Source organism: Cucurbita pepo, chromosome LG11 (assembly GCF_002806865.2).
Source record: "Cucurbita pepo subsp. pepo cultivar mu-cu-16 chromosome LG11, ASM280686v2, whole genome shotgun sequence".
Taxonomy (NCBI): domain Eukaryota; kingdom Viridiplantae; phylum Streptophyta; class Magnoliopsida; order Cucurbitales; family Cucurbitaceae; genus Cucurbita; species Cucurbita pepo.
The window spans coordinates 2,805,926-2,829,804 of NC_036648.1; the positions used below are offsets into that span (position 1 = coordinate 2,805,926).

Genomic DNA, 23,879 nt, shown 5'->3' on the forward strand with positions numbered 1-23,879 from the left:
ATTAGTAGCCATTCCCATGTATGGAAAGACCTATAAAGCTAAAAGAGGGACCATTTTCTATTTGTAGCTCTTGACGGTATCCAAAAGCTATTTCTATTATTAATCTAATTGTTAACGTCAATATTTTTTTAATTAATATTCTCTTGATTTTAAAATGTTTTTGTCAACATAAATTATTTGATTAACCTATTATTTCCTGTCTTATATTTGTTTTATTATAAATTTCAAATTAAAATATTACAATAAATTATTTATTTATGTTGTTTTAGTCTTGGACTGTGTCACGCTTACGTGTCTCGCACATGTTTCATGCAGCGTGCTTCAATACATACAACGTAGGTCCCTTGACAAACACGTGTCTATATTAATAAAAATATATTTTAAAATTTATTTGTTATCGTTATTTTATTTTATTTTCATTTTCATATTATAATTTTCGCTTATTTTAGAGAAATATTTGAATTTAAGCATGAAAAATACAAATTTTATATTAAATTATTAGTATTTTAAAATGGCACGAATCAAATCGTAGGGACGGCTGCAAACGTCACGTGCAGTCCAAAATAATAATAATTAATAAATAAAACCTCAAACAATCGAATGTCGGTGACGTCATTTTCCTGTCACACTTTTTGCGTTTTTTAAGTATATGTTTTTGTTTGGGGTAAATTAATAAAAAGATGTCCATAAAATTTATATTTTATTAATAAATTAAAAAAATTAAAAAATATATATATTTAAATAAAAATTATTAGTATTTTTTTTAAATAGGTATTTTTATTAATTTATTGAATTTTTTAAAAATATATATAAATAGTTTTTCGAGAGGAAATTATAACAAATTTAAAAATGGAAGAATGTATAACAAATATGACAAACTTTCTCCAAGGATATGTACGGAAGTTTGGGCCTTGTGATTGGAGTTAGGCCCACTATATTTTGTTGGGCCGAAGCCCAATAACGCTTACGTGGCGTGTAAGTCTGTAAACGGCTATTGGCGCGCTTAAGGGTCGTCACGTTGTGCTCGAGAACCTTCCCGCGGCTGCAACTGGAAGTCAGCGACCGTAAACACTAAAGAGGTTGAGAATCGCAACGGTAAATCATCAGCGGAGTTGTGAACCATGTCTGCCGATCTTCGATGCGTGATCGTGGCCGTCGACGGCAGCGAGGAGAGCATGGGCGCTTTACGGTGGGCGTTTGAAAATCTCAAGCTCCGTTCATCGACGCCGGACTCCACTGACGGCACTTTTGTTGTGTTGCATGTTCAACCTCCTCCTACAATCGCCGCCGGTCTCAGTCCTGGTCCAATCCCCTTTGGTGGCCCTAGTTGAGTCCTTTACTATTTTCTCACGCTCATTTCTGAGTTGTTGTTGGGAGTTGTCTAAGTTTAATGTTTTAATTTGATGTAGGCGATCTGGAGGTTCCTGCTTTCACGGCAGCGATTGAGTCGCATCAGAGGCGGATTACAGCTGCGATATTGGATCATGCTTCACGGATTTGCTCCGAGTACAAAGTTAGGCTCCGCTATTTAGAACCTTTCACCTAAATTCATTTTCATTGTGCTCTTTTAACTCGGTTATTCCTGCTAATTGCGACTCTGCGAGTTAGCATAGATATTTTACTTCGGATTGCAAACTTCTTAATAGAATTTAACTGGTCAATTAGTTATTAGTGGATTTGAATCGTTAGCTCCCTTTAACCATTTGGTTTTTGGTTTTTGAAACTCAAGCATATAAATACTACTTCCACCTGCAAATGTTTGTTGTCAAACGGGCTTAATTTTCAGAAAATAGTATGATTTGTTAGTGTGGTGGTGTACGGTATACCGTCAATTTAGATTTAAGGAGAACAATCTCAGTGAAATCTTCAGATCTCTTTCACTTTTTGTCGTTTCATTTATTCTTTTATCCCGAAACTAATGAAATTACTCCATAATTTGCTTCAACAATTTGTATATATGGTGTATTCTTGCTTGTCGAGTGCTTTTAGTTTCCTTAATGTATCTGGGGTATCAATTTCAAGTCAGCGAGGCATTTTCTCCAGTTGAACTAATGGTTGCAGCAAACTCATTATGCGATTTTTAGGTGAACGTGGAAACTAAAGTGGTAATTGGAGATCCAAAGGAAAAGATCTGTGAAGCGGCTGAGAATTTGCATGCTGATTTGCTAGTTATGGGGTCCCGTGCTTTTGGCCCCATCAAAAGGTATGGTTACATAATAGTCTTAGCTAATGTCTATAGCTATTTTTCTGCAAGCCACACCATAATCAAATAGTAGCTGTTGCTTCTTGGTATGAATAATGCTAGCATGTAGATTTTGTGGCGATGTGACACCATTTAGAAAATAGCCTCTGTTAGAGACTGTACTGTATTGCTAACTATTAAAATCTGATGCGTCAAAAAATTGATCGAATCATCTGCTTGCGTATTCCAAGTATTCCAGTCCTTATCAAATTAACAGAAACTAGCTTAAAGCTCAAATCTCCCTTGATCGATGTTATTTGGGAATTCAATGTTCCAAACAAGATTAAAGCTTTTTTGTGAAGCATTTCCTTTAAAAATTTGAATACTCATGAAAGGCTACAATGTAAGCTCACGACTATGTCTCGCTCCACTTTGGTGTGTGCCTTATGCCTGAAAGATGAAGAATCCATGGAACACCTTTTCCTTAACCGCTCTCTTGCTTTGAAGGTGGTTTTATTTTGTAATAGGAGTAGTGTGAGGAGGGTGAGTCTGCCCTTGTGATGGTTCTTCCTGCCCTTAATATCATGAATTATAAGGGAGATACCTTATAAGGTCACCTGTCCTATTACAAAATTGGGGACCGTAGTAACTACTCCATTAACAATTCCATTGGTACGAGGCCTTTTGGGGAAACCAAAAGTGGACAATATCATACCATTGTGGAGGTTCGTGATTCCTAATACAGCACACCGGCAGTCTCATTTTGCTATCATGACCATCTTGTTTTATGTTTTATGTTTTATTACTTCACCATTGTTTTGTGTTATCATATTCTGGACCTCTACTGTTGATATAATTCCTTGCATTTTGTTGGAAAATAACTTCGATCGACTGCTGAAGTGAAGAGATTGTTGACATGCCTTTGTGATCATACTGCTTCATGCAGGATGTTCTTGGGAAGTGTCAGCAACTATTGCACCAATCATGTAGAATGCCCAGTCATCATAGTCAAGGACAAGAAAAGGGGCAGTTCGTCTTGAGCTTAATAGGTACACCCAACTCTTCATTCATTCGAGGACTTTTTTATGTGTTAGCCTAAATGATTTCCGATTTTCTCTGGTTCGTTTACTGCTTTTATGTCGTCGTACATATCTCCTGGCACTTTTATGTTAATTGAGATTGCTCATATACATAATTGAGTCACCATTGTTCTCATATCTCACCATCTCACCTTGAAAATGAAACGAAGTAAATGTTCACCACGATTCAATTTGTCCTTTCTGTGAAGGAATTTTGTAAATTTCTTCAGCACTGAATATTATTTGAAGAGTCAATCAAGAGTTGAGTAAAAGAGATAAGATATGAACAAATATGTTATATCTCCTTATTCAACTAGATAGATCCAGATTTAATTCACCTTTAATTCTCCCCAACCCCCTTCTCAAGTTTGATTCTTGTTTGCAGCAATGCTAATATAAATATAACTAATCATTATATATTTCACTTAGATTGCAGGTTTCTCTTTCGTTATGTGTGCCCGTTATCGTCTTATGAATGCCGATGCTCGTGACACGTATTATTCATCAATTGGATTGCTTTTCTGCTTCCCGTTCTGCTATTTTGTATTGTGCGAGCCATAGGCAAGTTTCCAAAACAGTAAACAGGAAGTTCCTCTGTTTCTGTATTTCATAGGCTTGGCGACATCACCTGTTGCCCCCATTGTTTACAGACAAATCCTTGTCCAGCTGACCATCTTCCATGGCTTTGCTACTGAAAATTGTCCTGTCTGAGTAAAATTGTGTATTATTCTTTCTATTTTGTCCCTGCATGTCAAAAAGCTGGGTTGAACCTTTTTTTCTGTTACAGATATTTGTTGTGAAATTATTGTGCCTCGACTCTTGGACAAAAAGGGACTGTGAATGTGATTCCTTTTAGGGGAGACACGTGGCTCCTGTGTGGCATGTGACTTTTTCTTTCCCTTTCTCTGAATTATATGATTGTATGAAATAATAATTGAAAATACACCGTCCTGTACTTTGGCTTCTTATAATATTTTGGCTTCTTATAATATTTTGGTTGTAATGCTTTCATTTTATAATCATTGAGTCGTTAGGAAAGTCATACGTCCCCTAATTTAGGGAATGATCATGGGTTTATAAACAAAGAATACTTTCTCCACTATTGGTATGAAGCCTTTTGGAGAACTCAAAGCAAAGCCATGAGAGCTTATGCTCTGCTTTAGCTTATGCTCTGCTTTGAGAGCTTATGCTCAAAGTGGATAATATCATTATGTGTCTAACACACAATACTCAAAACTGTCTTCCATTTGAAAAATATTTCTACTTTTTTCTTTCAAAAGTTCAATATTATATGTGAGCATTTAAAATAATTGTTAGAATATTTGAGGAAAATCGAAAGTTGAAATGGTGTGAAATTTTTTATTTTTGGTTTAAGTGGTCGACACAGTATTTTAATGAATTTTTACTCAAAATAATTTTTAAAGGGAATTGAAAGGTAATAGTAAATTTTAATTTCTAAAAATTTTTTAAATCAAGTTATTATAGTCGTATCTATTTTGAACGGATAACTTTTAAACGGACGAGAAGAGGGTATGAGCTTCTTTTTTTCCCATAATTATCAATTTTCTCAACGAACTTTTGAAATGATAATCATCGTATTTTATTACCAATTTGCACAAATACTTCGGCAATTCCTGCTCACATAAATATATGATTGGGTCGAGATATAAACAGTGGAGCTCCCGTGATCCATGCAGCAGTGGAATAATTGTGGACCTCAGCGCCCTCCTCTGTCTTTGCGGCTGTCTTCTTCCACCTCTCCCTCCCGCTTCTCTCAGGATATTATTACAATATGTTGTTGGAATTAGCAAAATTATTTTATTATTCACAAATTTCAGATTACTATTTTAAACCCATTATTTTTTATTTTAATTTCGTTAATTTATTATCTTTTTCTAATACTCTGAAAACCATAGCCAAACGACNGTTAGGGTGTTAATTAAGCTTAGCTTAGCTTATAATAAGAAGAAAAATGAAAGAAAAAAAAACCCTGATATTAAGGGAGGATATTTTAGTAATTTCGGGATATAATTGCTACATTACAAGCGACAATGGGCTCCATAGCTTTGTTTTTCCCTTTTTAATTTTCTGTAGCTTGATGGAAACAGCTGGACTTATGGTGGGCCTGGCCCAATAACAAAACAATTTGTAAGCCCGTGACCGACCAGGTCCCGTGGGTCCCGTGCTTGCGTACGGACAAAAATATCCTCACTGTCCTCCTTCACTTTCTTCTACTCCATAGTTCACGAGATCATATTCTTTTCCGACAAAATAAAATAATAATAATAATAATAATCCACTTGTAATAATTTTAATAGGTAACAAACACTATCTCGAGATATTTTAAGGGCCTATATTTAAAATACACAATATCATACTATTGTGAAGACTCGTAGTTTCAGGAGTGAATCATATATGATGTGAAATTAAATAAAAGATTAGTCAATAATTAATTTGTGCAGTCAATTTAACATTAGGCGAAAAACAATAATTTAAATCAATAAATTTAGGGTTAAAATTCGAATTTTTTTTTATTAAGATTCTTTACTCACAGTGGCATTTTCGTGGTTTTGTGTGAACCAGAGGGTGTTTTTGTGTATTTAATCAGAGTGTCAGATAGATTCCTTTGGACCAATTTGGCCCTTTCTTGAGTTACAACAGTAAAACTCCCCGTTTTGTCCTTGGATTCCGTCTGAAAACGAACTTTTATTATTTACTTTTTAGCACTTTTTAGGACACCTAAATTATTTAGAGGGGCCGCTACTTCGCCATAATTACCGTCTCTTTCCCACCGCAAAGTGCCTTTTTTTGATATTACCATTTATTAGGGGGCAGAAGATAAATATTCAATAATTCGTTTATTTTTAATTACCGATCGTTAATATTTAAGTAATTTTCTTTCATGATCCCAAAGTATTATTCAAAATTACACGAAAAGAAAAATAAATTTGTTTTTTTAAATATAATTAAAACAAAATTTTATTTGCTTAAGATATAATATGTGTAATAAATTTTATTTTTAAAATTTAAAAAATATATACAAATTTTTATTAAAATTTTTAAATATATATTTGAAATAAAAAAAATAATGGAAAATATAGATATTTATATCTCAAATCTCACGTGCATGGATAAGCGCTACCATTACGTCAGCTAAATAATTATATGCCCATTTTCGTAATTTCGCAACACAATTTTGTTATAAATCTACCACACCCCCATGCAAAACTCCGGTAACCGGTAACCATCAATTTTTTTCATTTCCACTTCTTCCACCGCCGTCTCTCTCAACTCCGGCCACCGAGTTGAGTCCGAGTCATGGCCGTCAAATTTGTCTTCTTCTTCTTTTTAGCCCTTCTGGCACTAAACTCCAACGCTTCCGATCTCTGCGCCGCCGGATCGGACGGCTCCGGTGATCTCTCCGTCATCCCCATCTACGGAAAATGCTCGCCGTTCACGGCGCCGAAGTCAGAATCTTGGGTGAACACGGTGATTGATATGGCTTCGAAAGATCCAGCCCGAATTAAGTACTTGTCGAGCCTCGCCGCCCAGAAGACGGTGGCGGCGCCGATCGCCTCCGGGCAACATGCTCTCAATATTGGGAATTATGTGGTGAGAGTTCAATTGGGTACTCCGGGTCAAGCTATGTACATGGTTCTTGACACCAGTAGCGACGCCGCCTGGGCACCGTGCTCCGGCTGCTCCGGCTGCTCCGCCACCACTTTCTTGTCTAAAAATTCCTCCACTTTTGCCACTTTGGATTGCTCCAAACCGCAATGTAGCCAGGTTTGTTGAATCGCTACTCAAATTATTTAATTTACATTTATTATAATTATTATTTATCTTAAAAAAAAAAAAAAAAAATCTGTCGTTTAATTTTCAAAATAGCAATTTTAGTGTTTAGAATTTATAAATTAATTAATTGAATCTCAATTTAAATAATTATTTAAAAAACATAAAATTAGATATATTACTTATTAATATTAACTCGAATTTAAATTATTTTGGTATATTTGATAAAACCACATAAAATTTGCTATTTTTAATCATCAAATAAATTATAAATATTTAAATATTTATTTGTAATCATAATTAATTATTGTGAATTAAATTTATTTGTTAATTTTCTTCAGGCTCGGGGTCTTTCTTGTCCGACAACCGGTAGCGTCGATTGCTTATTCAACCAAACATACGGCGGCGACTCATCGTTTTCCGCCACCCTGGTTCAAGACACTCTCCACTTGGGAACCGACGTCATTCCAAATTTCTCATTTGGTTGCATCAGCTCCGCCTCCGGCAGCTCCATTCCGCCGCAAGGCCTATTGGGTCTTGGCCGTGGTCCCCTCTCACTCATCTCACAATCCACTTCACTCTACTCCGGTTTATTCTCGTACTGTCTCCCGAGTTTCAAATCCTACTACTTCTCCGGTTCACTAAAACTCGGCCCGGTCGGCCAACCTAAGTCAATCCGAACCACCCCACTCCTTAAGAACCCGCACAGACCGTCTCTCTACTACGTCAACCTAACAGGCATAAGCGTCGGCCGGGTTCTCGTCCCAATTCCACCAGAGACTCTCGCGTTCGACCCGAACACCGGCGCGGGAACCATCATCGACTCGGGGACAGTAATAACCCGGTTCGTATACCCGGTCTACACAGCGGTTCGAGACGAATTTAGAAAGCAAGTGGGCGGTTCGTTTTCGCCATTGGGAGCTTTCGACACGTGTTTTACAACAAGCAATGAAATGGCGGCGCCCGGCATTACGTTCCATTTGAGTGGATTGGACTTGAAATTGCCGATGGAGAACAGTTTGATTCACAGCAGCGCCGGTTCGTTGGCGTGTTTGGCGATGGCGGCGGCGCCCAACAATGTGAACTCTGTGTTGAATGTGATCGCCAATTTGCAGCAACAAAATCATCGGATTTTGTTTGATATTGCAAATTCTAAGCTGGGGATTGCTCGTGAGCTCTGTAATTAGCTCAATCACTAACAATGGCGGCCAACAATTTGGATTTAGCTATGAATAATTTGGAAAATGTATCGTTTCTTTTAATTTAATGTCCATTCCAATGTATGGTTAAAAGTGGGTTTTAAAGATCGTGGCTTTTAGTATCCATTTTAATGGGCTTGGCCCAATGTCATTTTGGGCCCAAGGTCCACATTTGGAGTAAAGTGGTTTTTAAAGATAGTGGCTTTTAGTATCCATTTTAATGGGCCTGGCCCAATATCAGTTTGGGCCCAAGGTCCACATTTGGAGTAAAGTGGTTTTTAAAGATAGTGGCTTTTAGTATCCATTTTAATGGCCCTGGCCCAATATCAGTTTGGGCCCAAGGTCCACATTTGGATTAAAGTGGTTTTTAACGATAGTGGCTTTTAGTATATATTTTAATGGGCTTGGCCCAATGTCATTTTGGGCCCAAGGTCCACATTTGGATTAAAGTTGTTTTTCAAGATAGTGGCTTTTAGTATATATTTTAATGGGCTTGGCCCAATGTCTTATATGCCATTAGTGGGGCGTACTAGATAGCGGGTGCATATATTAACCTCCAACACGAGTGTGCCACCCGATACTGTCCTTGAAAAACCCATTTCAAAGGAAGTTACCTAAGACACTTGTCTTGACATACTTGCTCATGCTGTAACACACGTATGTGTCATAGGGCCCAAGGATGGTGTAGAGCTAACATCATGCCTCCCCTATAGTATATTTTGAGCAATTTTCAACATGCATAGACGTGATTTTGGCGAATGGTCATACGGTGCATGCAGCGTCTATCCAATGTCCAATTGACACCAAATTTTTTGAGCATTCATATTTTCCATTTTGTCATGTGCCAAATCTCATTTCCAATAAGTGGAGCAACCTTGAACCCATACCCTCGGTTCCCACATTAAGCTTCAGCTCGAAGGACCAAAGGTTATTGTTTGGTCTGGATAAGCAGACATGGATAGGCTCCTCAAGCAAATAGCATTCCAATGGAGATGCTCACCTTTCCATTACGGGCTTATGATCCTTTTTAACATACTATAATTAAGATACAATATTTAGAGAATATATTATAATAATTAGTTATAGAATATATTTTAGATATTCATAATAATATTTCATTTTTTATTTTTAGGGGTTAGTTATTAACGGTATATTTTATTTTATTCTTAAGATTTAGTTAATTGTATATTTGATTTATCTTTTTCTTTCCTATTCAAATGTTTGAAAATCTTCACACTTTCGATCCCACCCCTCTTAAGTCAAAGAAAGGGAGTCGCAGTCGCATTAGGGCATCTGTTTCTTCGTTAGACCCACCGCCGCCGCAGCGCTCTGTTCTTCAACGCCTCAGTCCTCACGCGTTAATGTAAGCTTCTGCGATCCCCACCTTCTTCCTCTTTCTATAAACCCATCTTCTTCACTTCACCCATTACTGCGCCGTCCAATTTCACTGCCTAATTCTTCTCCGTTCTCCATACCCTTCTCTTCCTTTCTCAATCTCTGGTTCAATCGGAAATGGGTTTGAAGGGATTCGCCGAAGGAGGAATCGCCTCCATTGTTGCTGGATGCTCCACTCACCCTCTTGATCTCATTAAAGTTCGGATGCAATTGGACGGCGAGAAACCGGCGCTTCCAAATCTCCGCCCCGCCTTAGCTTTCAATGGGTCTTCTTCCGTTGTCGCACCGGAATCTTTCCATATTCCTCCGCCTCAACCACCGCGTGCGGGACCCATATCGGTTGGAGTACGGATTGTCCAGTCCGAAGGTGTTGCTGCTCTGTTTTCTGGCGTCTCCGCCACCGTTCTCCGTCAGACTCTTTACTCCACCACTCGGATGGGTCTCTACGACGTTCTTAAAACTAAATGGTCCGACCCGAATTCTGGTAACATGTCTTTGACCCGGAAAATCACGGCGGGGCTTATTGCCGGTGGAATTGGTGCGGCGGTGGGGAACCCGGCGGATGTCGCAATGGTGAGAATGCAGGCCGATGGCAGGCTTCCGTTGGGTCAGCGGCGGAATTACGCCGGCGTGGTGGACGCCATCACAAGAATGTCAAAGCAGGAAGGGATTAGTAGCCTGTGGCGCGGGTCGTCGCTTACGGTGAACCGGGCTATGATCGTGACGGCGGCGCAGTTGGCATCGTACGATGAAATCAAAGAGACGATACTGAAAAAGGGTGTGATGAAGGACGGATTGGGGACCCACGTGACGGCGAGTTTCGCGGCGGGATTCGTGGCGGCGGTGGCGTCGAATCCGGTGGATGTGATAAAGACGAGAGTTATGAATATGAAAGTGGAGGGCGGGGCGGCTCCGCCGTACAAGGGGGCGTTGGACTGTGCGATGAAGACGGTGAAGGCGGAAGGGGCAATGGCGCTTTACAAAGGATTTATTCCGACGATTTCACGGCAGGGACCTTTCACTGTAGTCTTGTTTGTCACACTCGAACAAGTTAGGAAGATTTTCAACCAGTTTTGATTTGACGGGTGACGATGACCCGATTTCTGGGAATGTTCCCATAATTCTTTTCCATTCAATTTTAGAAATTCTTTGCGTTAAAAGGAATTAAAAATGGCTAAAATAAATATTGAAAAATTATGAGAAAGCAATAATTTATGAAATTAATTAGTCATCATGTATAATTTATTTATTGAAACATTGTGGTCGAATAAGGAATCGAGAAGAGCTCATGATGTTCATATCGATCTATTATGCACCTCTGCATCTAGCATTGAGTAGATCTTATACAATATATCGATCTATTACGCACCTCTGCATCTAGCATTGAGTAGACCTCATACAATAACTGTCCTAGCTCTCTATCGTATCTTTTGGTTCATTTCTTCTGGAACAATAATTCACCCAACTGAGATAAGAGGACCTAAATTATCATTTACCCAAAATTTATAAACATCAAAAAAATAAATGAAAACTCTACCAAAAATTTATAATCAGGAGAGAATAAATGAAACTTGATTATTGTTTAATGTAACATGAATATATGTTAGAAGAATATTTTCGTCACATGGAGATGATTCATGCCAAAATACATCAGCCAAAATCATAGTTAAAAAGACAGGTAAACCAAAAATATCATAACCAGTAGATGAATGAATTAGGATCAAATGGGTTTTGTTCTTCTATCTTGAAATCTCTGTTTGGGCATAGTTCAAACAGTAAACTTAGAATCAATTTAAAATGGAATTTCACCAATGGTGAAAGCATAGCAACAATCCTTCCTATACAAGCTTTGAGCTATTCACTGAGAGAAAAAGAATCAGAAACCAACAAAAAGGCAAATAATTCAGCAGCTTTGATCAAGAAACTGGTTCCATCTGTACATCCATCGTGCCATTTTCATTCAGAGTGAAGGATTCTTCACTTTCACTGTTTGCTACCTCAGAATGAATATCATCGTTCATCCCCTCCATGTTCAGAAGGCCATAATTAACAACTCACTGCTCCGAAGATATCTATCTTAAAACACTCATGAAGTTGCCAAAGCTTTGCTGCTATTGTCCTTAAGGGCCAGATGATTCTCTGATCTTTTCCTCTATCCATAATACTTACTGCTGCTCTGGCTTTGGCCTTCTGTTCTTGTTCCTTTATTGTGTGCATCTCAGTTTCGGGGCTGGCTGCTGCTATCAGTTCCTGCTCTCTTATCCGAGTCCTGACTAGACGACCCTTGAGTGACATCAGAATTTTGGACTGAGCGCTTTGCTTCAGCTCCTCTGCCCTTATCCGTATTCTCTAATGATTGACCTGAAACTCGCCCCCGGTCCATATTCTGGAGTTCATTAGCTATCTGGCTGCGACGCTCCTTCAAGAAATTGAGTCTGGTAGTCAGTTTCGTCAGTGCTGAAGAGGTGAGATTTGAACCCTGCAATAAACATAGATGAGGCATTAGAATAGCTACATCTGGTCATTACATGGAATAAATGATGCGATGAGGAATTTCCAACAACATGTCAACATTTTCTTCAATATGTTTATGGTTTCGACATCGATAATGAAGGGTGAATCAATATTTTTATCATAAAATAGTCAAACCGACAAAATATAACAAAAATATCAACGCTCCAAACATTTCAATCGCATTTAAAACCTTAATTATGACATACAAAATTTCCAGACATCCATCCAGTAGTTTGGCATCATTGCTGCTATCCAATAATCCAGCAAACATATATGAAACATGCAACTCACACAAATGAGACTGTTACCATTTTTTACAAAGCACAATCGACTTATATAATGTGAGCAAAACAATCTTTATTTTGCACAACCACGTACATGGAACTGCATTTCAACGTGACGATTCAAAGCTCTAAGTGATATGGTAATAATAGCAACATAAGAAGCATTGAAACTGGGGCAACAGTAGACTTCACAACAACCTACCTCAACCCTTGCAGCAGCCCTCTTAAGATTCGTTAGAGCCGTTGACCTTGGTGCTAATGCCTCCATGGTCGGAAACCCAACTGATCTGACAATGGCATGATGATCTGGATGCTGGTTGTGAGGGGAGTGTTTACTTGTGGAAGATGATGATTCCGTCTTCTTTTCGTTGCCATTTTCTGCTTGACCTGAAAGAATATCCTGCAAAAACACAACAGTGGACTTAAATGAACATCAGTTTATTGACAAGCTAGATGGCAAAACACAGATCGAGAATTGGGCTGAGCATCCCGCAATGCTCCCCGAGGCCCAAAGCAATAACTAAAATGCATTGCTATGATTCATGACTTCAGCATGATCAAAATAGTTATTATAATGCATTCCCTCGATTCATGGTTTCAAAGGGATCATAGAAATCTAGTGAAGAAACAAGGTTTGATTAAAAAAAGGAAATATAGCTATTGCATAATTGAATTCAGATGAGGTGCCTCACAACCAAATTTGTGGCAGGAGATGTGCTTTGAGAATAACAGCATTATAGCAGTGGTCATCGATATCAGTAAAGAATTATAATGAGGAAAGTAGGGATTGAGTATCTCTTTATCAGGTAAGTTCAATCTTGATCCAAGGACTACGCCAGAGTGAACTGACTCATTAATAGAAAATAACTCTACAATTGATAAGAATGATCTATGAGTAAACGTCAGCTTCAGTGGAAGAAAAGAAATTAGTCCTGAACTCTGAAAATATTAATTAAATTTTAGTCGGAAGTGCCTTAGACATGCCAAAATATAAAAGATTACCAAAGAAAATGTGATTTACCTTATTTCTGAAGTGTTCAGGATGTAAAAGGGCTAAAGCTCCAGCATCCTTCTTCTTGTCCTTCCTGTACCCATTGAATTGTTAATCTCACATGAATAATTACTATCCACATAAGAAAAGGATGAAAAAAGTTATGAACATTAACATGTGCAAAAAAATTATTATGGTATGATTATGCTAAAACATGAAATTTCAGAAAAGAGAAACCTACGATTTTGTTTGATGATTCTGTGAGGCATTACGTGAATCAGAAGAAGGACGTAGCCTATCGAGCTGTCCTTCAAAGTCAGCCACCATGTTGTTTAAATTGGCAATGTCTTTCTCTGCTTGATCTATTTCTTCAAGATCTGCCTTTGTCTAGACAAATAGCTAACACATTATAGCATCGGCAATCTGTCACATAATCCTACTAAAATAAATAAAAAGCATTAGACAAACTGACCTTTTCACTAATATTAGCTAAACTCGGTAAAGGGCCTTGAGAAATTTTAAGTCCTACTTCAAGAGCCATCCTTAGATCTCTCTCCTTTTGCAACTGGCCTTTTAGTCTTGCCACCTGAACATTCAATCCATAGTCATGACTAAGTCTTTATCTCCCTAGTTGACTTTGCAACTTTAATAATCACTTAAGGGTACCATAAACATGCTAAACCTTTTAATATAACAGTGGGTGTCCAAGATGTCCACTTTGAATAATCCACAGAACTAAAATTTGATCTTATAACACTTGAAGTACTAAAAAGCTCCATATTAATTATCTCGGATATACTACCATGCCTTGAACTATAACCTAGTAGGTACCCAAACTAACAACTTGATTCTTCTACCACTGAGTCAACCTATGGTAGTCAGTGGTAGTCCGTAGAAACAAATGCAAGAAAAATTATTATCTTAGATAGGTTACTATCATAACTTGAACTATACCCTAAAAGGCATCCAAACCAACAACTTGCTTTCTGAACTATTGGGTCATCGTTTGCACAAACAACAGAAAAAATTACATAAGGTAAATAAATTGCATTATTGCAAACCAAAAAACAAAAACGAAAGGTAGAATATTTTGAAAGAATCACAAGGGTTCCCATTTTCAGTTCCATTGACTTAGACGCATCAATCACATTATGGAGAATGAAGAATATGAAACTAAGAGCAGCGGGACTAATGGCCCATGAAGAGTTTACTTCTTGTTCAAGAGTTATACGACGCTCATGCAAGAACTTCTTTTGGTTTTCCAGACTGGATTGCAAAGTAAAATTTTCTTTGGCCTGAAACAAGAAAGAATTAATGTGAAGATTAAAGAACCAGAAATGACATACGTAGAAAAAAGGCACTGAGAATCTTTACCTCCTCCAAAATTTTATTTTGCAGTTCAAATTTAGTGGCTTCAAGTTTCTGGATTTCAACCCTGAAATAAGAACAAAAAAGTTGTCAAAGAAAATTTACAAGACGCGGGATGATGAAAAAAAGAAGTGCAAAAATAATCATTTACCAAGAAGTTCAAGGTCACGACAACTGATACTGTAATTATTTGAAGAGATTAATATAATGTGTCATGATGTAATTGACGACTTAGCAAATATACAAACAAAGGAAAAATCTCATGAATATAAACACTTGATCCAATCGATGCCACCTGCCCCACAGCATTTTCAATTCATATTTTTGGACTTGAAAAGTTCAGTGTAACGAAGTCATTAGAATTACAAGGATCTGTAAACCAAGAAATGACATAATCAGGAAGTTTCAAGCCCAGTCCTTAAATGGAAGACTATTCAAGCATAAATGAACTCAGGTGAGTTTTTTATGAAAAAAATTTACAAGAAAATGTAAGCTCCAATCCACATTCCTCAATTTGGTTTTTGAGACTTGATAATAAAATTAAAGCTGTTTAAAAGACCAAACCATATAGTCTTGATTGTGGAACAACCATTCCCCTCTAGGTAAATATGAAACTATTAATTTATTTTAACCTCCATATAAAGAAACAGAAAAAAAAGCCACTTACTCTTCGTCAAAATCAAGATCCATGGATTCCATGGAGAGGTTCTTCTTTGCCTGCGCTTGTATAGAAAACAAAAGCTAGTTAAACTAGCTGCAGGAACATGGGGAAAAAAAAAAGCTAGCTTGGAAAATCCATATGAATCTCTAACAACAGTCAAAACTATCATGATGGTGCACTTCAGGAAGATGGTGAGGGTTAAGTGAAATGGAATGCAGAACGCTGGCCCGAAATGGGGGAGAAAAAAGAGTGATATTGTCAATGGAATGTTTTACTCACAGGCGTGCGTCCCCAAACGGTGAGACGCCTTGACGTGTGGGAACTTTTACTTGGAGAACCATCAAAGCTTGAAGATGAACAAGGATCCAACTTGTGCATCATATTTGCTTCTTCAGATTCATTTTCTTCACAAGGCTTTTCATCCTTGATTGGTGGATTACCTCTACCTCGAACGGTCTTCTTGCTTCGAACTTGAGGCAATTTTTTTTTGGGGGAACTCGATTTTGGCTTCGTTCCATTTACCTTAGAAACGTCAGAATTCTTCGGACTACCACTTGATACTTCAGAACCCTGTAGCAAAGTAAGAGTAAGTATTGACATCTTTTCCGGCTGGTACTTAATTAAACTTTATCAATGGACCCAGCAATTTGGAAGTTACAAAAATTATAAAATCGACGAACTCATTCCGAATCCTTCTAAGAAAACAGAGACTCCATCAAGACACGCCAAATTTTATTTTGGGATTGAATTATTTTGCATCTAAACCAAGTTTTTTGATATGATGAGTCGAAGGAGCCTCTAGAGTGATTTTCGGAGATTGGATTTTAGAACCTATCCACCCCAACACCTCGGCGGAGTTTACTAGAATAAAAACAGTACAATATTTGTATGTTCCTCATACGTTACCCCTAAACCCGTCGGACAGTACACTTCCTGTAAGCTTATTAAGAAGAAAGGGTTCGACTGACTTATATAAGAGGAGACAGTGGATCAAGCGAGGTTTTAAAGGGCATTTCTGACATGGGCAAGGGATGTTTTGACTGTATCAATAAAGGGGACCAGCAGCCATGAAGGAGGGGGATTGGTTTTTGGCTAGGTTTGAGGAAATAGCGAATGAAAATATCATAGTAGTCTGGGGCTCTTGAATTTTCTCCTTATTGAGTCCTATTTATAACAAAGAAATTAATAATTTCTAATTTGATTATCCAGCATGGAACCTCCATCACTACCACCTCACTGATAAAGAGGAAAATAAACGTTTGAATGAAACAAAAGTTTGTCATGCGATATGGTCAAATAAACAGTATAAGAGGGTTAAGGGGAAATTACAATTTTGTCAGATTGTTATAGGATGATGGTGATACTACCATTTTATCAGATTACTACGTAACTCAATTGAGAAAATATAGAGACGTGCCTTATCACCAGATAAATCGTGCTCCTCAGAGTAAACACTCCCACTACAGGTTCCAGTTGATTCAACTCCATCGTCTGTTTCTGCATCAGAACCAGTGACATCATCTTGTTCTTCATCATCGTAAGACATATCATCATCACTTGCCTCCTCACTCTCACTTCCACTCTCTTCTGAATCCGAATACATTATAGGCGACAGAGAACCTTCCTGCAATCACACTAGTAACTTATGGATCTCAAATTACAAGCTAATTAATCTTCCAAGTATCTTGAACTATGACAACTAAATACGTAAAATTAGACTCCTCGCAACTAGATACATAAAATTAGACTCCTTGGATAAATCATTTCTAATAATATGCCTAATTCTGAAACATTCTTTTTGTCCCTTTTGAAATAACCATAAAGATCATTAGTATGGTAAATAAAGCTCAGGCCAAGAGATACATACTTGCGCATTAACCTCCTCATAACATTTAAAAATCTGGTAAAAAGTAGACTAAAAGAAAATCTTTTCTAGCTTTCTCAGCATGTCTGCGTCATACTAGAAAATTTGAATATAAGAACCAATACAATAGTTACCCCAAAAATTATGTCATATTCCTCCAGTAAAGTAATAACTATGGCTTGAGCATGGTTTGCAGCGGCAGCTGCACGAAGAAGTTGAATAGAACCATCACCCCCCACGTCAAAATCAGTTTCAATCTCACAATCACCGGATAAAAGTGGACGAAGGAGTAAGGGGGCCATGCAAGCTGCCACAGCTGAAGAGCTCATTCGATTCTCAGCTTTATGAGACGCTACGGTTTGCATCATCATAAGAATTCTGTCGCAGGAATAAAAGAAAAAAATTGTGAATTGAAAGATACACCTTAAAGATAAATCAGTACAAATGGGTGGATGGAACAAATATATACTTCCACAAGTAGAATAACGACTAAATTTCACTATGGGATATAACCATTTGGACATGCAACAAGGGCAAGGTTAGAAGTATTTCGTTGATTGCCAAAAAAATAATAGGAGCATGACACAAGAAAATCATGAAGGCCACAGCAACGTCTACACAATAAAATCTTTAATATTTCAAGGTCAATAGCAGTAGTAATCGAGGAACAAAACATCCCTCTATGAACTCTCGGAAAACTCAGAATTTGAAAGCAAATGGTCTTGGACCTCCTGCCCGTTGCAGCTTTTGACATCGGTATCTCCCTTGTCATAACCTACTCCTCAAAAGAGCATTCAACAATACAATGTCATAACCTCAATAGATCCTTTTTGTGGTCATGTACAGTATACGGCCTCCACTTTCGGTGGCCACCCACAAATCTTTTTGTAATATTCCCTTTCTTCTCATCAATCTAGATTGGAGGCTTCTTTTTAATACATCACCCCATAGGCTAAGGGATTTCCCAAAGGCCGTGTCTCTTTTGACTTTTTTTCTGTGAGAATATACCTCTGTTTCGTTAAAAAATAAATAAATTAATGAAAAAAACATTATGTCTCTCAAGTGGTCAAACCTACAGAACTATTAAGTGGAGACTCCGGAGCACTGCATGACCTCTCTATCACTCATCACCATCGCGTATATCCAATGTTCAAGTTAATGTGTATTTGTACAAAGTAGCAAAAATATCGATGAAACCAGCATCGCAATAAACCTTTGCTACCAAATACTTTATCAGAGAGAACTCTAAAGATGAACATACGTCACAAACAATACGAACTTCTAAACGATGTAAAATAGTCAAGGCTTCAAATAAACTGTACTAGCTCTGGGCACTTGTTGATATATCTTATAAAATGGCACATGGACACTTGTTATTGGAAACATCATAAGATAGGTCTAACGTAAATTATAAATATATTCTATTGTCAATAGTAAAAATTGTTTATAGCATGCATCACCAAGGTTGATTTCTTCTCTATCAAGTTTTAAATTTAAAATAGAAAACAATTGAAAAACAGACAAAGCAGGGGCTATAGCTACCTCTGCAGTAAACGGCGATTTGGTTCTGGAAAGGTTTCATATATTGCAGATCGCATAGCATTCACTCTGTTACCTCGATCAGTTTCTGGTATGAATACAAAAATAAGGGGAAAAAGTATACATTTTAAACAACTGCTTTTAAAAATTCAAAACAAAAAAGAGATGGTTAGGAAATACAGAAACCCCACTGTAAGGATTATAGAAAATAAAGAATGAAGTATCCAAACTTTAGAATTAATCTAGATAGAGAGAGAGAGAGAGAGAGATTCCAAAGAAAACAAAGACAATAGTATTTAGACCTCCGATAACTAAAGTTTACATAAGGGAAGAACGGATACGGATGTAACTCCTAGTCAGTTTTGGGTTAGTCAATAACGGTTTTAAATGATAATTGTACGTGGGATATGCGAATAGATGGGGGCAAGAACAATTGGCTCAGTGTGTTTATTTTGTGAGTTCTTATGCACTTTGGAGAGAAGTCGACCCTCTCGAATTGGCCAACAGTATAGAAGTTGTAATCTTCGTGTTTATCATGTCGTTGCTCTTTTTCCTACTCTATTGAAAGCGTCCTTACCCTCCTAGTTACTTTGTACAATCTGGTTTTGTAGTCAATTCAAATTGTGCTTCTCATAGTGTGTGAGTACGTGTGTGCTTGTGCACATACCAGTGATTTGATCCACACAAAGCAGCATGTTATAGAATATCAGGAAAACTTGGAAAAATATGATTGACATTGGTTACGACAAGTTATCTACTTCAAGAGTTCAACATCATCAAACTGCCCTTATTTCAGGCTTCAGTAAACTTGTCCACGGATGGTAACAGAAATTCATTTAGAAACAAAATCCGAACTTCCTTTATTGTTGCAAAGTAATCTTTTTTTCCCCCTCGTATCAGACTCTAGACCTCCAGCTTCATTAACTTCATCTAAACTCTCAATTTTATGCAAACTCTAAATTTCACTGATGGAGGCTTTTTAGCTCTGCACACTACCAAATCTTAGACTTGAGCTTCCCTTTAGGCCGACACAAAACGGGGGAAACTCAAAAAAGATAAATAAATGCAACCAACTTTTAATGCTTTTCACTTAAACATAAACACATGCCCACTGATGAGGATCAGAACTCTTCCAACAAGATCCCAGCGAAGGAATAAAATAATCATGATCATCCCTCCTATAGTAGAGTCTAGAGGAGGAAGGTTCCAAGCTGAAATGCTAAGCTTCAAGAAAACGTTAAAGATGGGATCCTTTCAAGCCCACGCACTTTCCGGCTAGCAAATTCGTCTAATCACACCTCAACCACTAGAAATCTACCGATGCAACAAAAAACCACCCCCTTCAGAAGTTGGACCAAGGCCCAATGAAAATCTTGAAAAACCACAGCTTAGGTAAAAAATTTAGTAATTATGTTAGAAAAGAAAGTTTGAGGGAGTCAATGCCCACCTAAGTTTCTTGAAGCAACTATTTTTATGTTTTAATTTGTGAATATATTTTTTAATCTCAATATATTAGGTTGGACTAGAAAGGAAATGAAGTACACGACATATAGGCCTTGTTAAAAAGGGTGTCATTTCCTCTACGCATGAAAACATTTAAGTATGAATTAAAAGCTAGAAAATGTCAGTGCATGACTCCATAGAGGATATAAAATTTGGCTTTCTAAACTGAGAATTCATGCACGCCCTAGTTTTAAAAAAGGTCAAGTTAAATACTTTTCACTTGCGTCTTTATTTCCTATGCTTTCATCATTTCTAGTCTATACGTCATGATTTTTCGTGTGAAGAACGTATGTTTTCCACCTGGTAAATTAAATTATTTAAGATACTGAAATTAGCTTCTCCAATGACTTACTGCTTGCTTCTAGTAATGCGTTACAGCAAGATGCCGGAACTGGAGATGATGGTAACTCCCGGATGACATACTGAAATATAGCATAAAAGACATAAGATCGAAGAAAACTTCCACAGCAGGCAACAACTAGTTGTGAAAGATTTGCTATCATTAGTATTAAAATTTTGATAACTTTTCAACCTTCACGCAGTCAGCCACTACATGTGCATCTTCTTCTGGAGAAAACTCGATCTTTCCTGCAGTATAAATAAAGAATGAATAAACAATATTTCTGATAAGGAGCTCGTTATCAGACTATTTTAATTCCTAATTTATAAGATTTAAATTATACGAACCAATATGTTGACCCCGTTGAAATGCATTTTAAAAGTCAAATTAAAAGGAACAAGAGATGGGGACAGTAACTAAAGCCAGTAAATAATTATAACTCTACAAACATGCATTACTAACGGAAAGAAACGACTCCAAAGGTCACAGGTTGCAACAACCACCAACTCATTTGTGCGTAGTTTGAAAACTGAAAGATACGTGTACCATGTACGATTCATCCCATCAATAGATGAGGAATTAAATTGCGAGTTTTGTTAGTCACTAGACTGAAACATAATTGCAACAGAACACTATCAACAATATAATGTATATAAATCTAGATTCGCATTATAATAATCAAATAACTGACCCTGTTCATAGTCCCGCACACGACGTTCAACATCATCAACATCTGCAGCTTGTCGCAAAATGCCTTCAACTTTGACTCCTATTATTAACTCAGATCCTTTAGCTGAAAAATTAAATAATATAAGATTTTTTACAGAATGATAAATTCAAGATTAATCTACCGTGGTCCTCTATAAACCTAAGGGCTTTCTCCAGAAAGGAGGGAGTTCCATCAACATCTTCCAAAGCAAGCAAAACTGGCCTACCAAGGACTTTTGGTCTTCCGAGCTGTGATCCATCCTTCACTAGAAAAGACATATAGAGAGCATCAATAAATCAATGTGGCGAAAAATGAAGAACGCATGCAAGTTATTGAAGTTGAAACATATTACAAGCAGGCCCAATTAGGTGAAGATCCAGGTGCCAAACGAGAGTGAAACAGAACTAACCAATCTATTTATCAATGTTCAGGTGAAGTTCCGTATAAAAAACTATGAGAGGGTAAACAGATCATGAATGCATCGCATAAATATCAAACATGAATAGAACAACGAACTAATATATTTAAATCCATGAGAACAAAGCATCTGAGAAAATTTTCCGAACAAAATTTCTAACAAATTTAACTATTTAATTAGAAATAACAATTTTTTCATCACCAAGTTTCTCAAGTTTTGGCACTTTTTCCATTCATCGTCCAAACAGGACTGTGCAAGTTCACAGCTATACCCAAATAGAATGTATATATTCTTCACTAGTACAAAAGGCAAAGTTTCTGACAAATGTAACCATGTGAAGGACATAATTTTGTAGATTCCAAAGTAAACTAAGCATCTGAAATATAGCTTAAACACACACTTCTCATATAAAGCCTACAAGGTTAAGCAAACAGGGCAAATATAAAGAGAAATGCATAAACACGAGAACTAGAAGTACAATGAAATAAGTGGTATCTAAAGAAAACTAGATCAGAAAAGCATACACGTCTCTGAAGACCCATCATTTGATTCGATCTTATCATTCTTGAAGATACCATTAGCATGGACACTACTAGGTGCTTGAGACAAAGCAGTTTCCAGTGCGGCCTTCCATTCATAGAGATCCTCCAATGTTTCCGCCTGCAACATTAGATAACACACAGTGCAGTAGGCTGAGAGGTACATACTAGAGAAACAAAAACACCCTTCTTCAAGGTTATACTGGAATACAGACTACGCTCAGAGTTATTTTTTAGAACGATTACTCCAGAAAGAAAATATCTAAGAATGCAATTCAAGACTTAAACATCAGCATTTTTCATGTCATGCCACCAATCTCCTTAATGAACTTGAGAATTTTAAAAACTAATATTTGAGATAGATTAGATGAAAGAAGCTAGAAACTTTGTATAATTAGCATACACAAGTTTGTATGCCAAACCTACGAAAGGGAACAAAATGATAAAACAGACAGCCACAAAAGAAGAACCTAAACGCTTATAAAGGTCAAAATAAACGTTTCACTTCAGCTAAAGAAATGTTAGAAGGAAAAAGAAGGTTGAGATACAGAGAGAGAGAGCACCTTCAGTGTGAATGCCCGTCCTTCTCGACCATCAGGAAAGAGCACAGTCAAGAGTTTTTTTTCACTTTTCACAACAACACTTGAAAATGTACGGTAATACCACTAAATTAGTTTGCTGGGCTGCTTCCCTTGTAGAGATAAGGCAAATACCATCAAAATTCAGAAAACAAACTAACCTGCCTGAATTGTTGAGATCAATGCCACCGAGAGTCAAATTCACCTCCCCCCCTTTTTGAGGAGCAGCATTCTGAAAGGCGTAACAATCAACTAAAGATTCAAAACTTTTCAGAAGGAAATTAAACAGACAAATAATCAATCGTAACATGATGCATATCATGTACATGTACCTTGTGCATATATAATATAAAGTAAAAGTGATATTAAAATAGCTTTAGCTTGTATTAATGTGACGGACAAACTACCAACTCCAAGTGGCTCATCCTCCAACTAGAAACAAGGTCATGACAACAGCTTAAATCACCATAAATTAAATAACATTCAAAACCAGACTCATGCAAAAGATCACAAGATAATTCTACGCCTGAGGTAAAGGCAACTCTTCAAGCTCTTCAAGTTCAAAGGAAATAAGTTGAAACTCAATTATCCACCCTCTAAAGAACTATTTTTGAAGATAACTATATCAAGCTATTAGGAATCCAAGAGGATTTTAAATGCGGAAATAACAAAAATTGATGAAGATCACCGTACAGGTTACCCAGCCATTTGAGAGGGCTGCAGCTCTCCTCAATCTTGGTCGTTATCCAAAATGATAACAAACTATCCCTATGTATGACTCCCTGCCATATACTCTCAGTGCCAAGCTACTAACTGATGGCAGTACAATAGCACAAGCATGATCATATATAAAATGGAAAAACCACTTACTGGATCACTTCGAAAGAAAACTAGTGAAGTACGTGCAAGAATGAACCATCTCTT

At 37.2% G+C, this 23,879-nt stretch overlaps 4 protein-coding genes across 5 annotated transcripts; 3 read left to right on the top strand and 1 right to left on the bottom strand.

The window, feature by feature from the left end:
* The first annotated feature begins 1,020 nt into the window (after positions 1–1,020).
* On the top strand, positions 1,021–4,227 carry LOC111806105 (universal stress protein PHOS34). 2 transcript variants are annotated; one of them, XM_023691462.1, is made up of 5 exons: positions 1,021–1,326; positions 1,410–1,513; positions 2,085–2,203; positions 3,129–3,231; positions 3,698–4,227. In XM_023691462.1, the coding sequence occupies exons 1-4, from the start codon at positions 1,122–1,124 to the stop codon at positions 3,220–3,222; spliced, it is 522 nt and encodes a 173-aa protein (XP_023547230.1). In that variant the 5' UTR covers positions 1,021–1,121; the 3' UTR covers positions 3,223–3,231; positions 3,698–4,227. The 2 variants fall into 2 exon arrangements, with proteins under 2 accessions (XP_023547230.1, XP_023547229.1); XM_023691461.1 differs by having other exon boundaries at positions 3,691–4,204.
* Positions 4,228–6,579: 2,352 nt separating this feature from the next.
* LOC111805979 (aspartyl protease AED3) lies at positions 6,580–8,450 on the top strand. The gene is made up of 2 exons (XM_023691290.1): positions 6,580–7,047; positions 7,395–8,450. Exons 1-2 carry the CDS (start codon positions 6,580–6,582, stop codon positions 8,238–8,240), a joined length of 1,314 nt encoding a protein of 437 aa, XP_023547058.1. The 3' UTR covers positions 8,241–8,450.
* Positions 8,451–9,493: 1,043 nt separating this feature from the next.
* On the top strand, positions 9,494–10,841 carry LOC111805755 (mitochondrial uncoupling protein 5-like). The gene has a single exon (XM_023690974.1). The coding sequence runs from the start codon at positions 9,765–9,767 to the stop codon at positions 10,722–10,724; it is 960 nt and encodes a 319-aa protein (XP_023546742.1). The 5' UTR covers positions 9,494–9,764; the 3' UTR covers positions 10,725–10,841.
* A 485-nt stretch (positions 10,842–11,326) lies between these two features.
* LOC111805671 (rho GTPase-activating protein REN1-like) lies at positions 11,327–23,801 on the bottom strand. The gene is made up of 19 exons (XM_023690836.1): positions 23,117–23,801; positions 22,941–23,019; positions 22,363–22,498; positions 21,563–21,685; positions 21,403–21,480; positions 20,904–20,959; positions 20,724–20,793; positions 18,872–18,956; positions 17,464–17,707; positions 16,883–17,089; positions 15,745–16,035; positions 15,472–15,521; positions 14,811–14,871; positions 14,648–14,731; positions 13,909–14,022; positions 13,678–13,823; positions 13,467–13,530; positions 12,648–12,845; positions 11,327–12,126 (listed from the first exon to the last, which is right to left on the bottom strand). Exons 1-19 carry the CDS (start codon positions 23,281–23,283, stop codon positions 11,866–11,868), a joined length of 2,514 nt encoding a protein of 837 aa, XP_023546604.1. The 5' UTR covers positions 23,284–23,801; the 3' UTR covers positions 11,327–11,865.
* Positions 23,802–23,879: the final 78 nt, after the last annotated feature.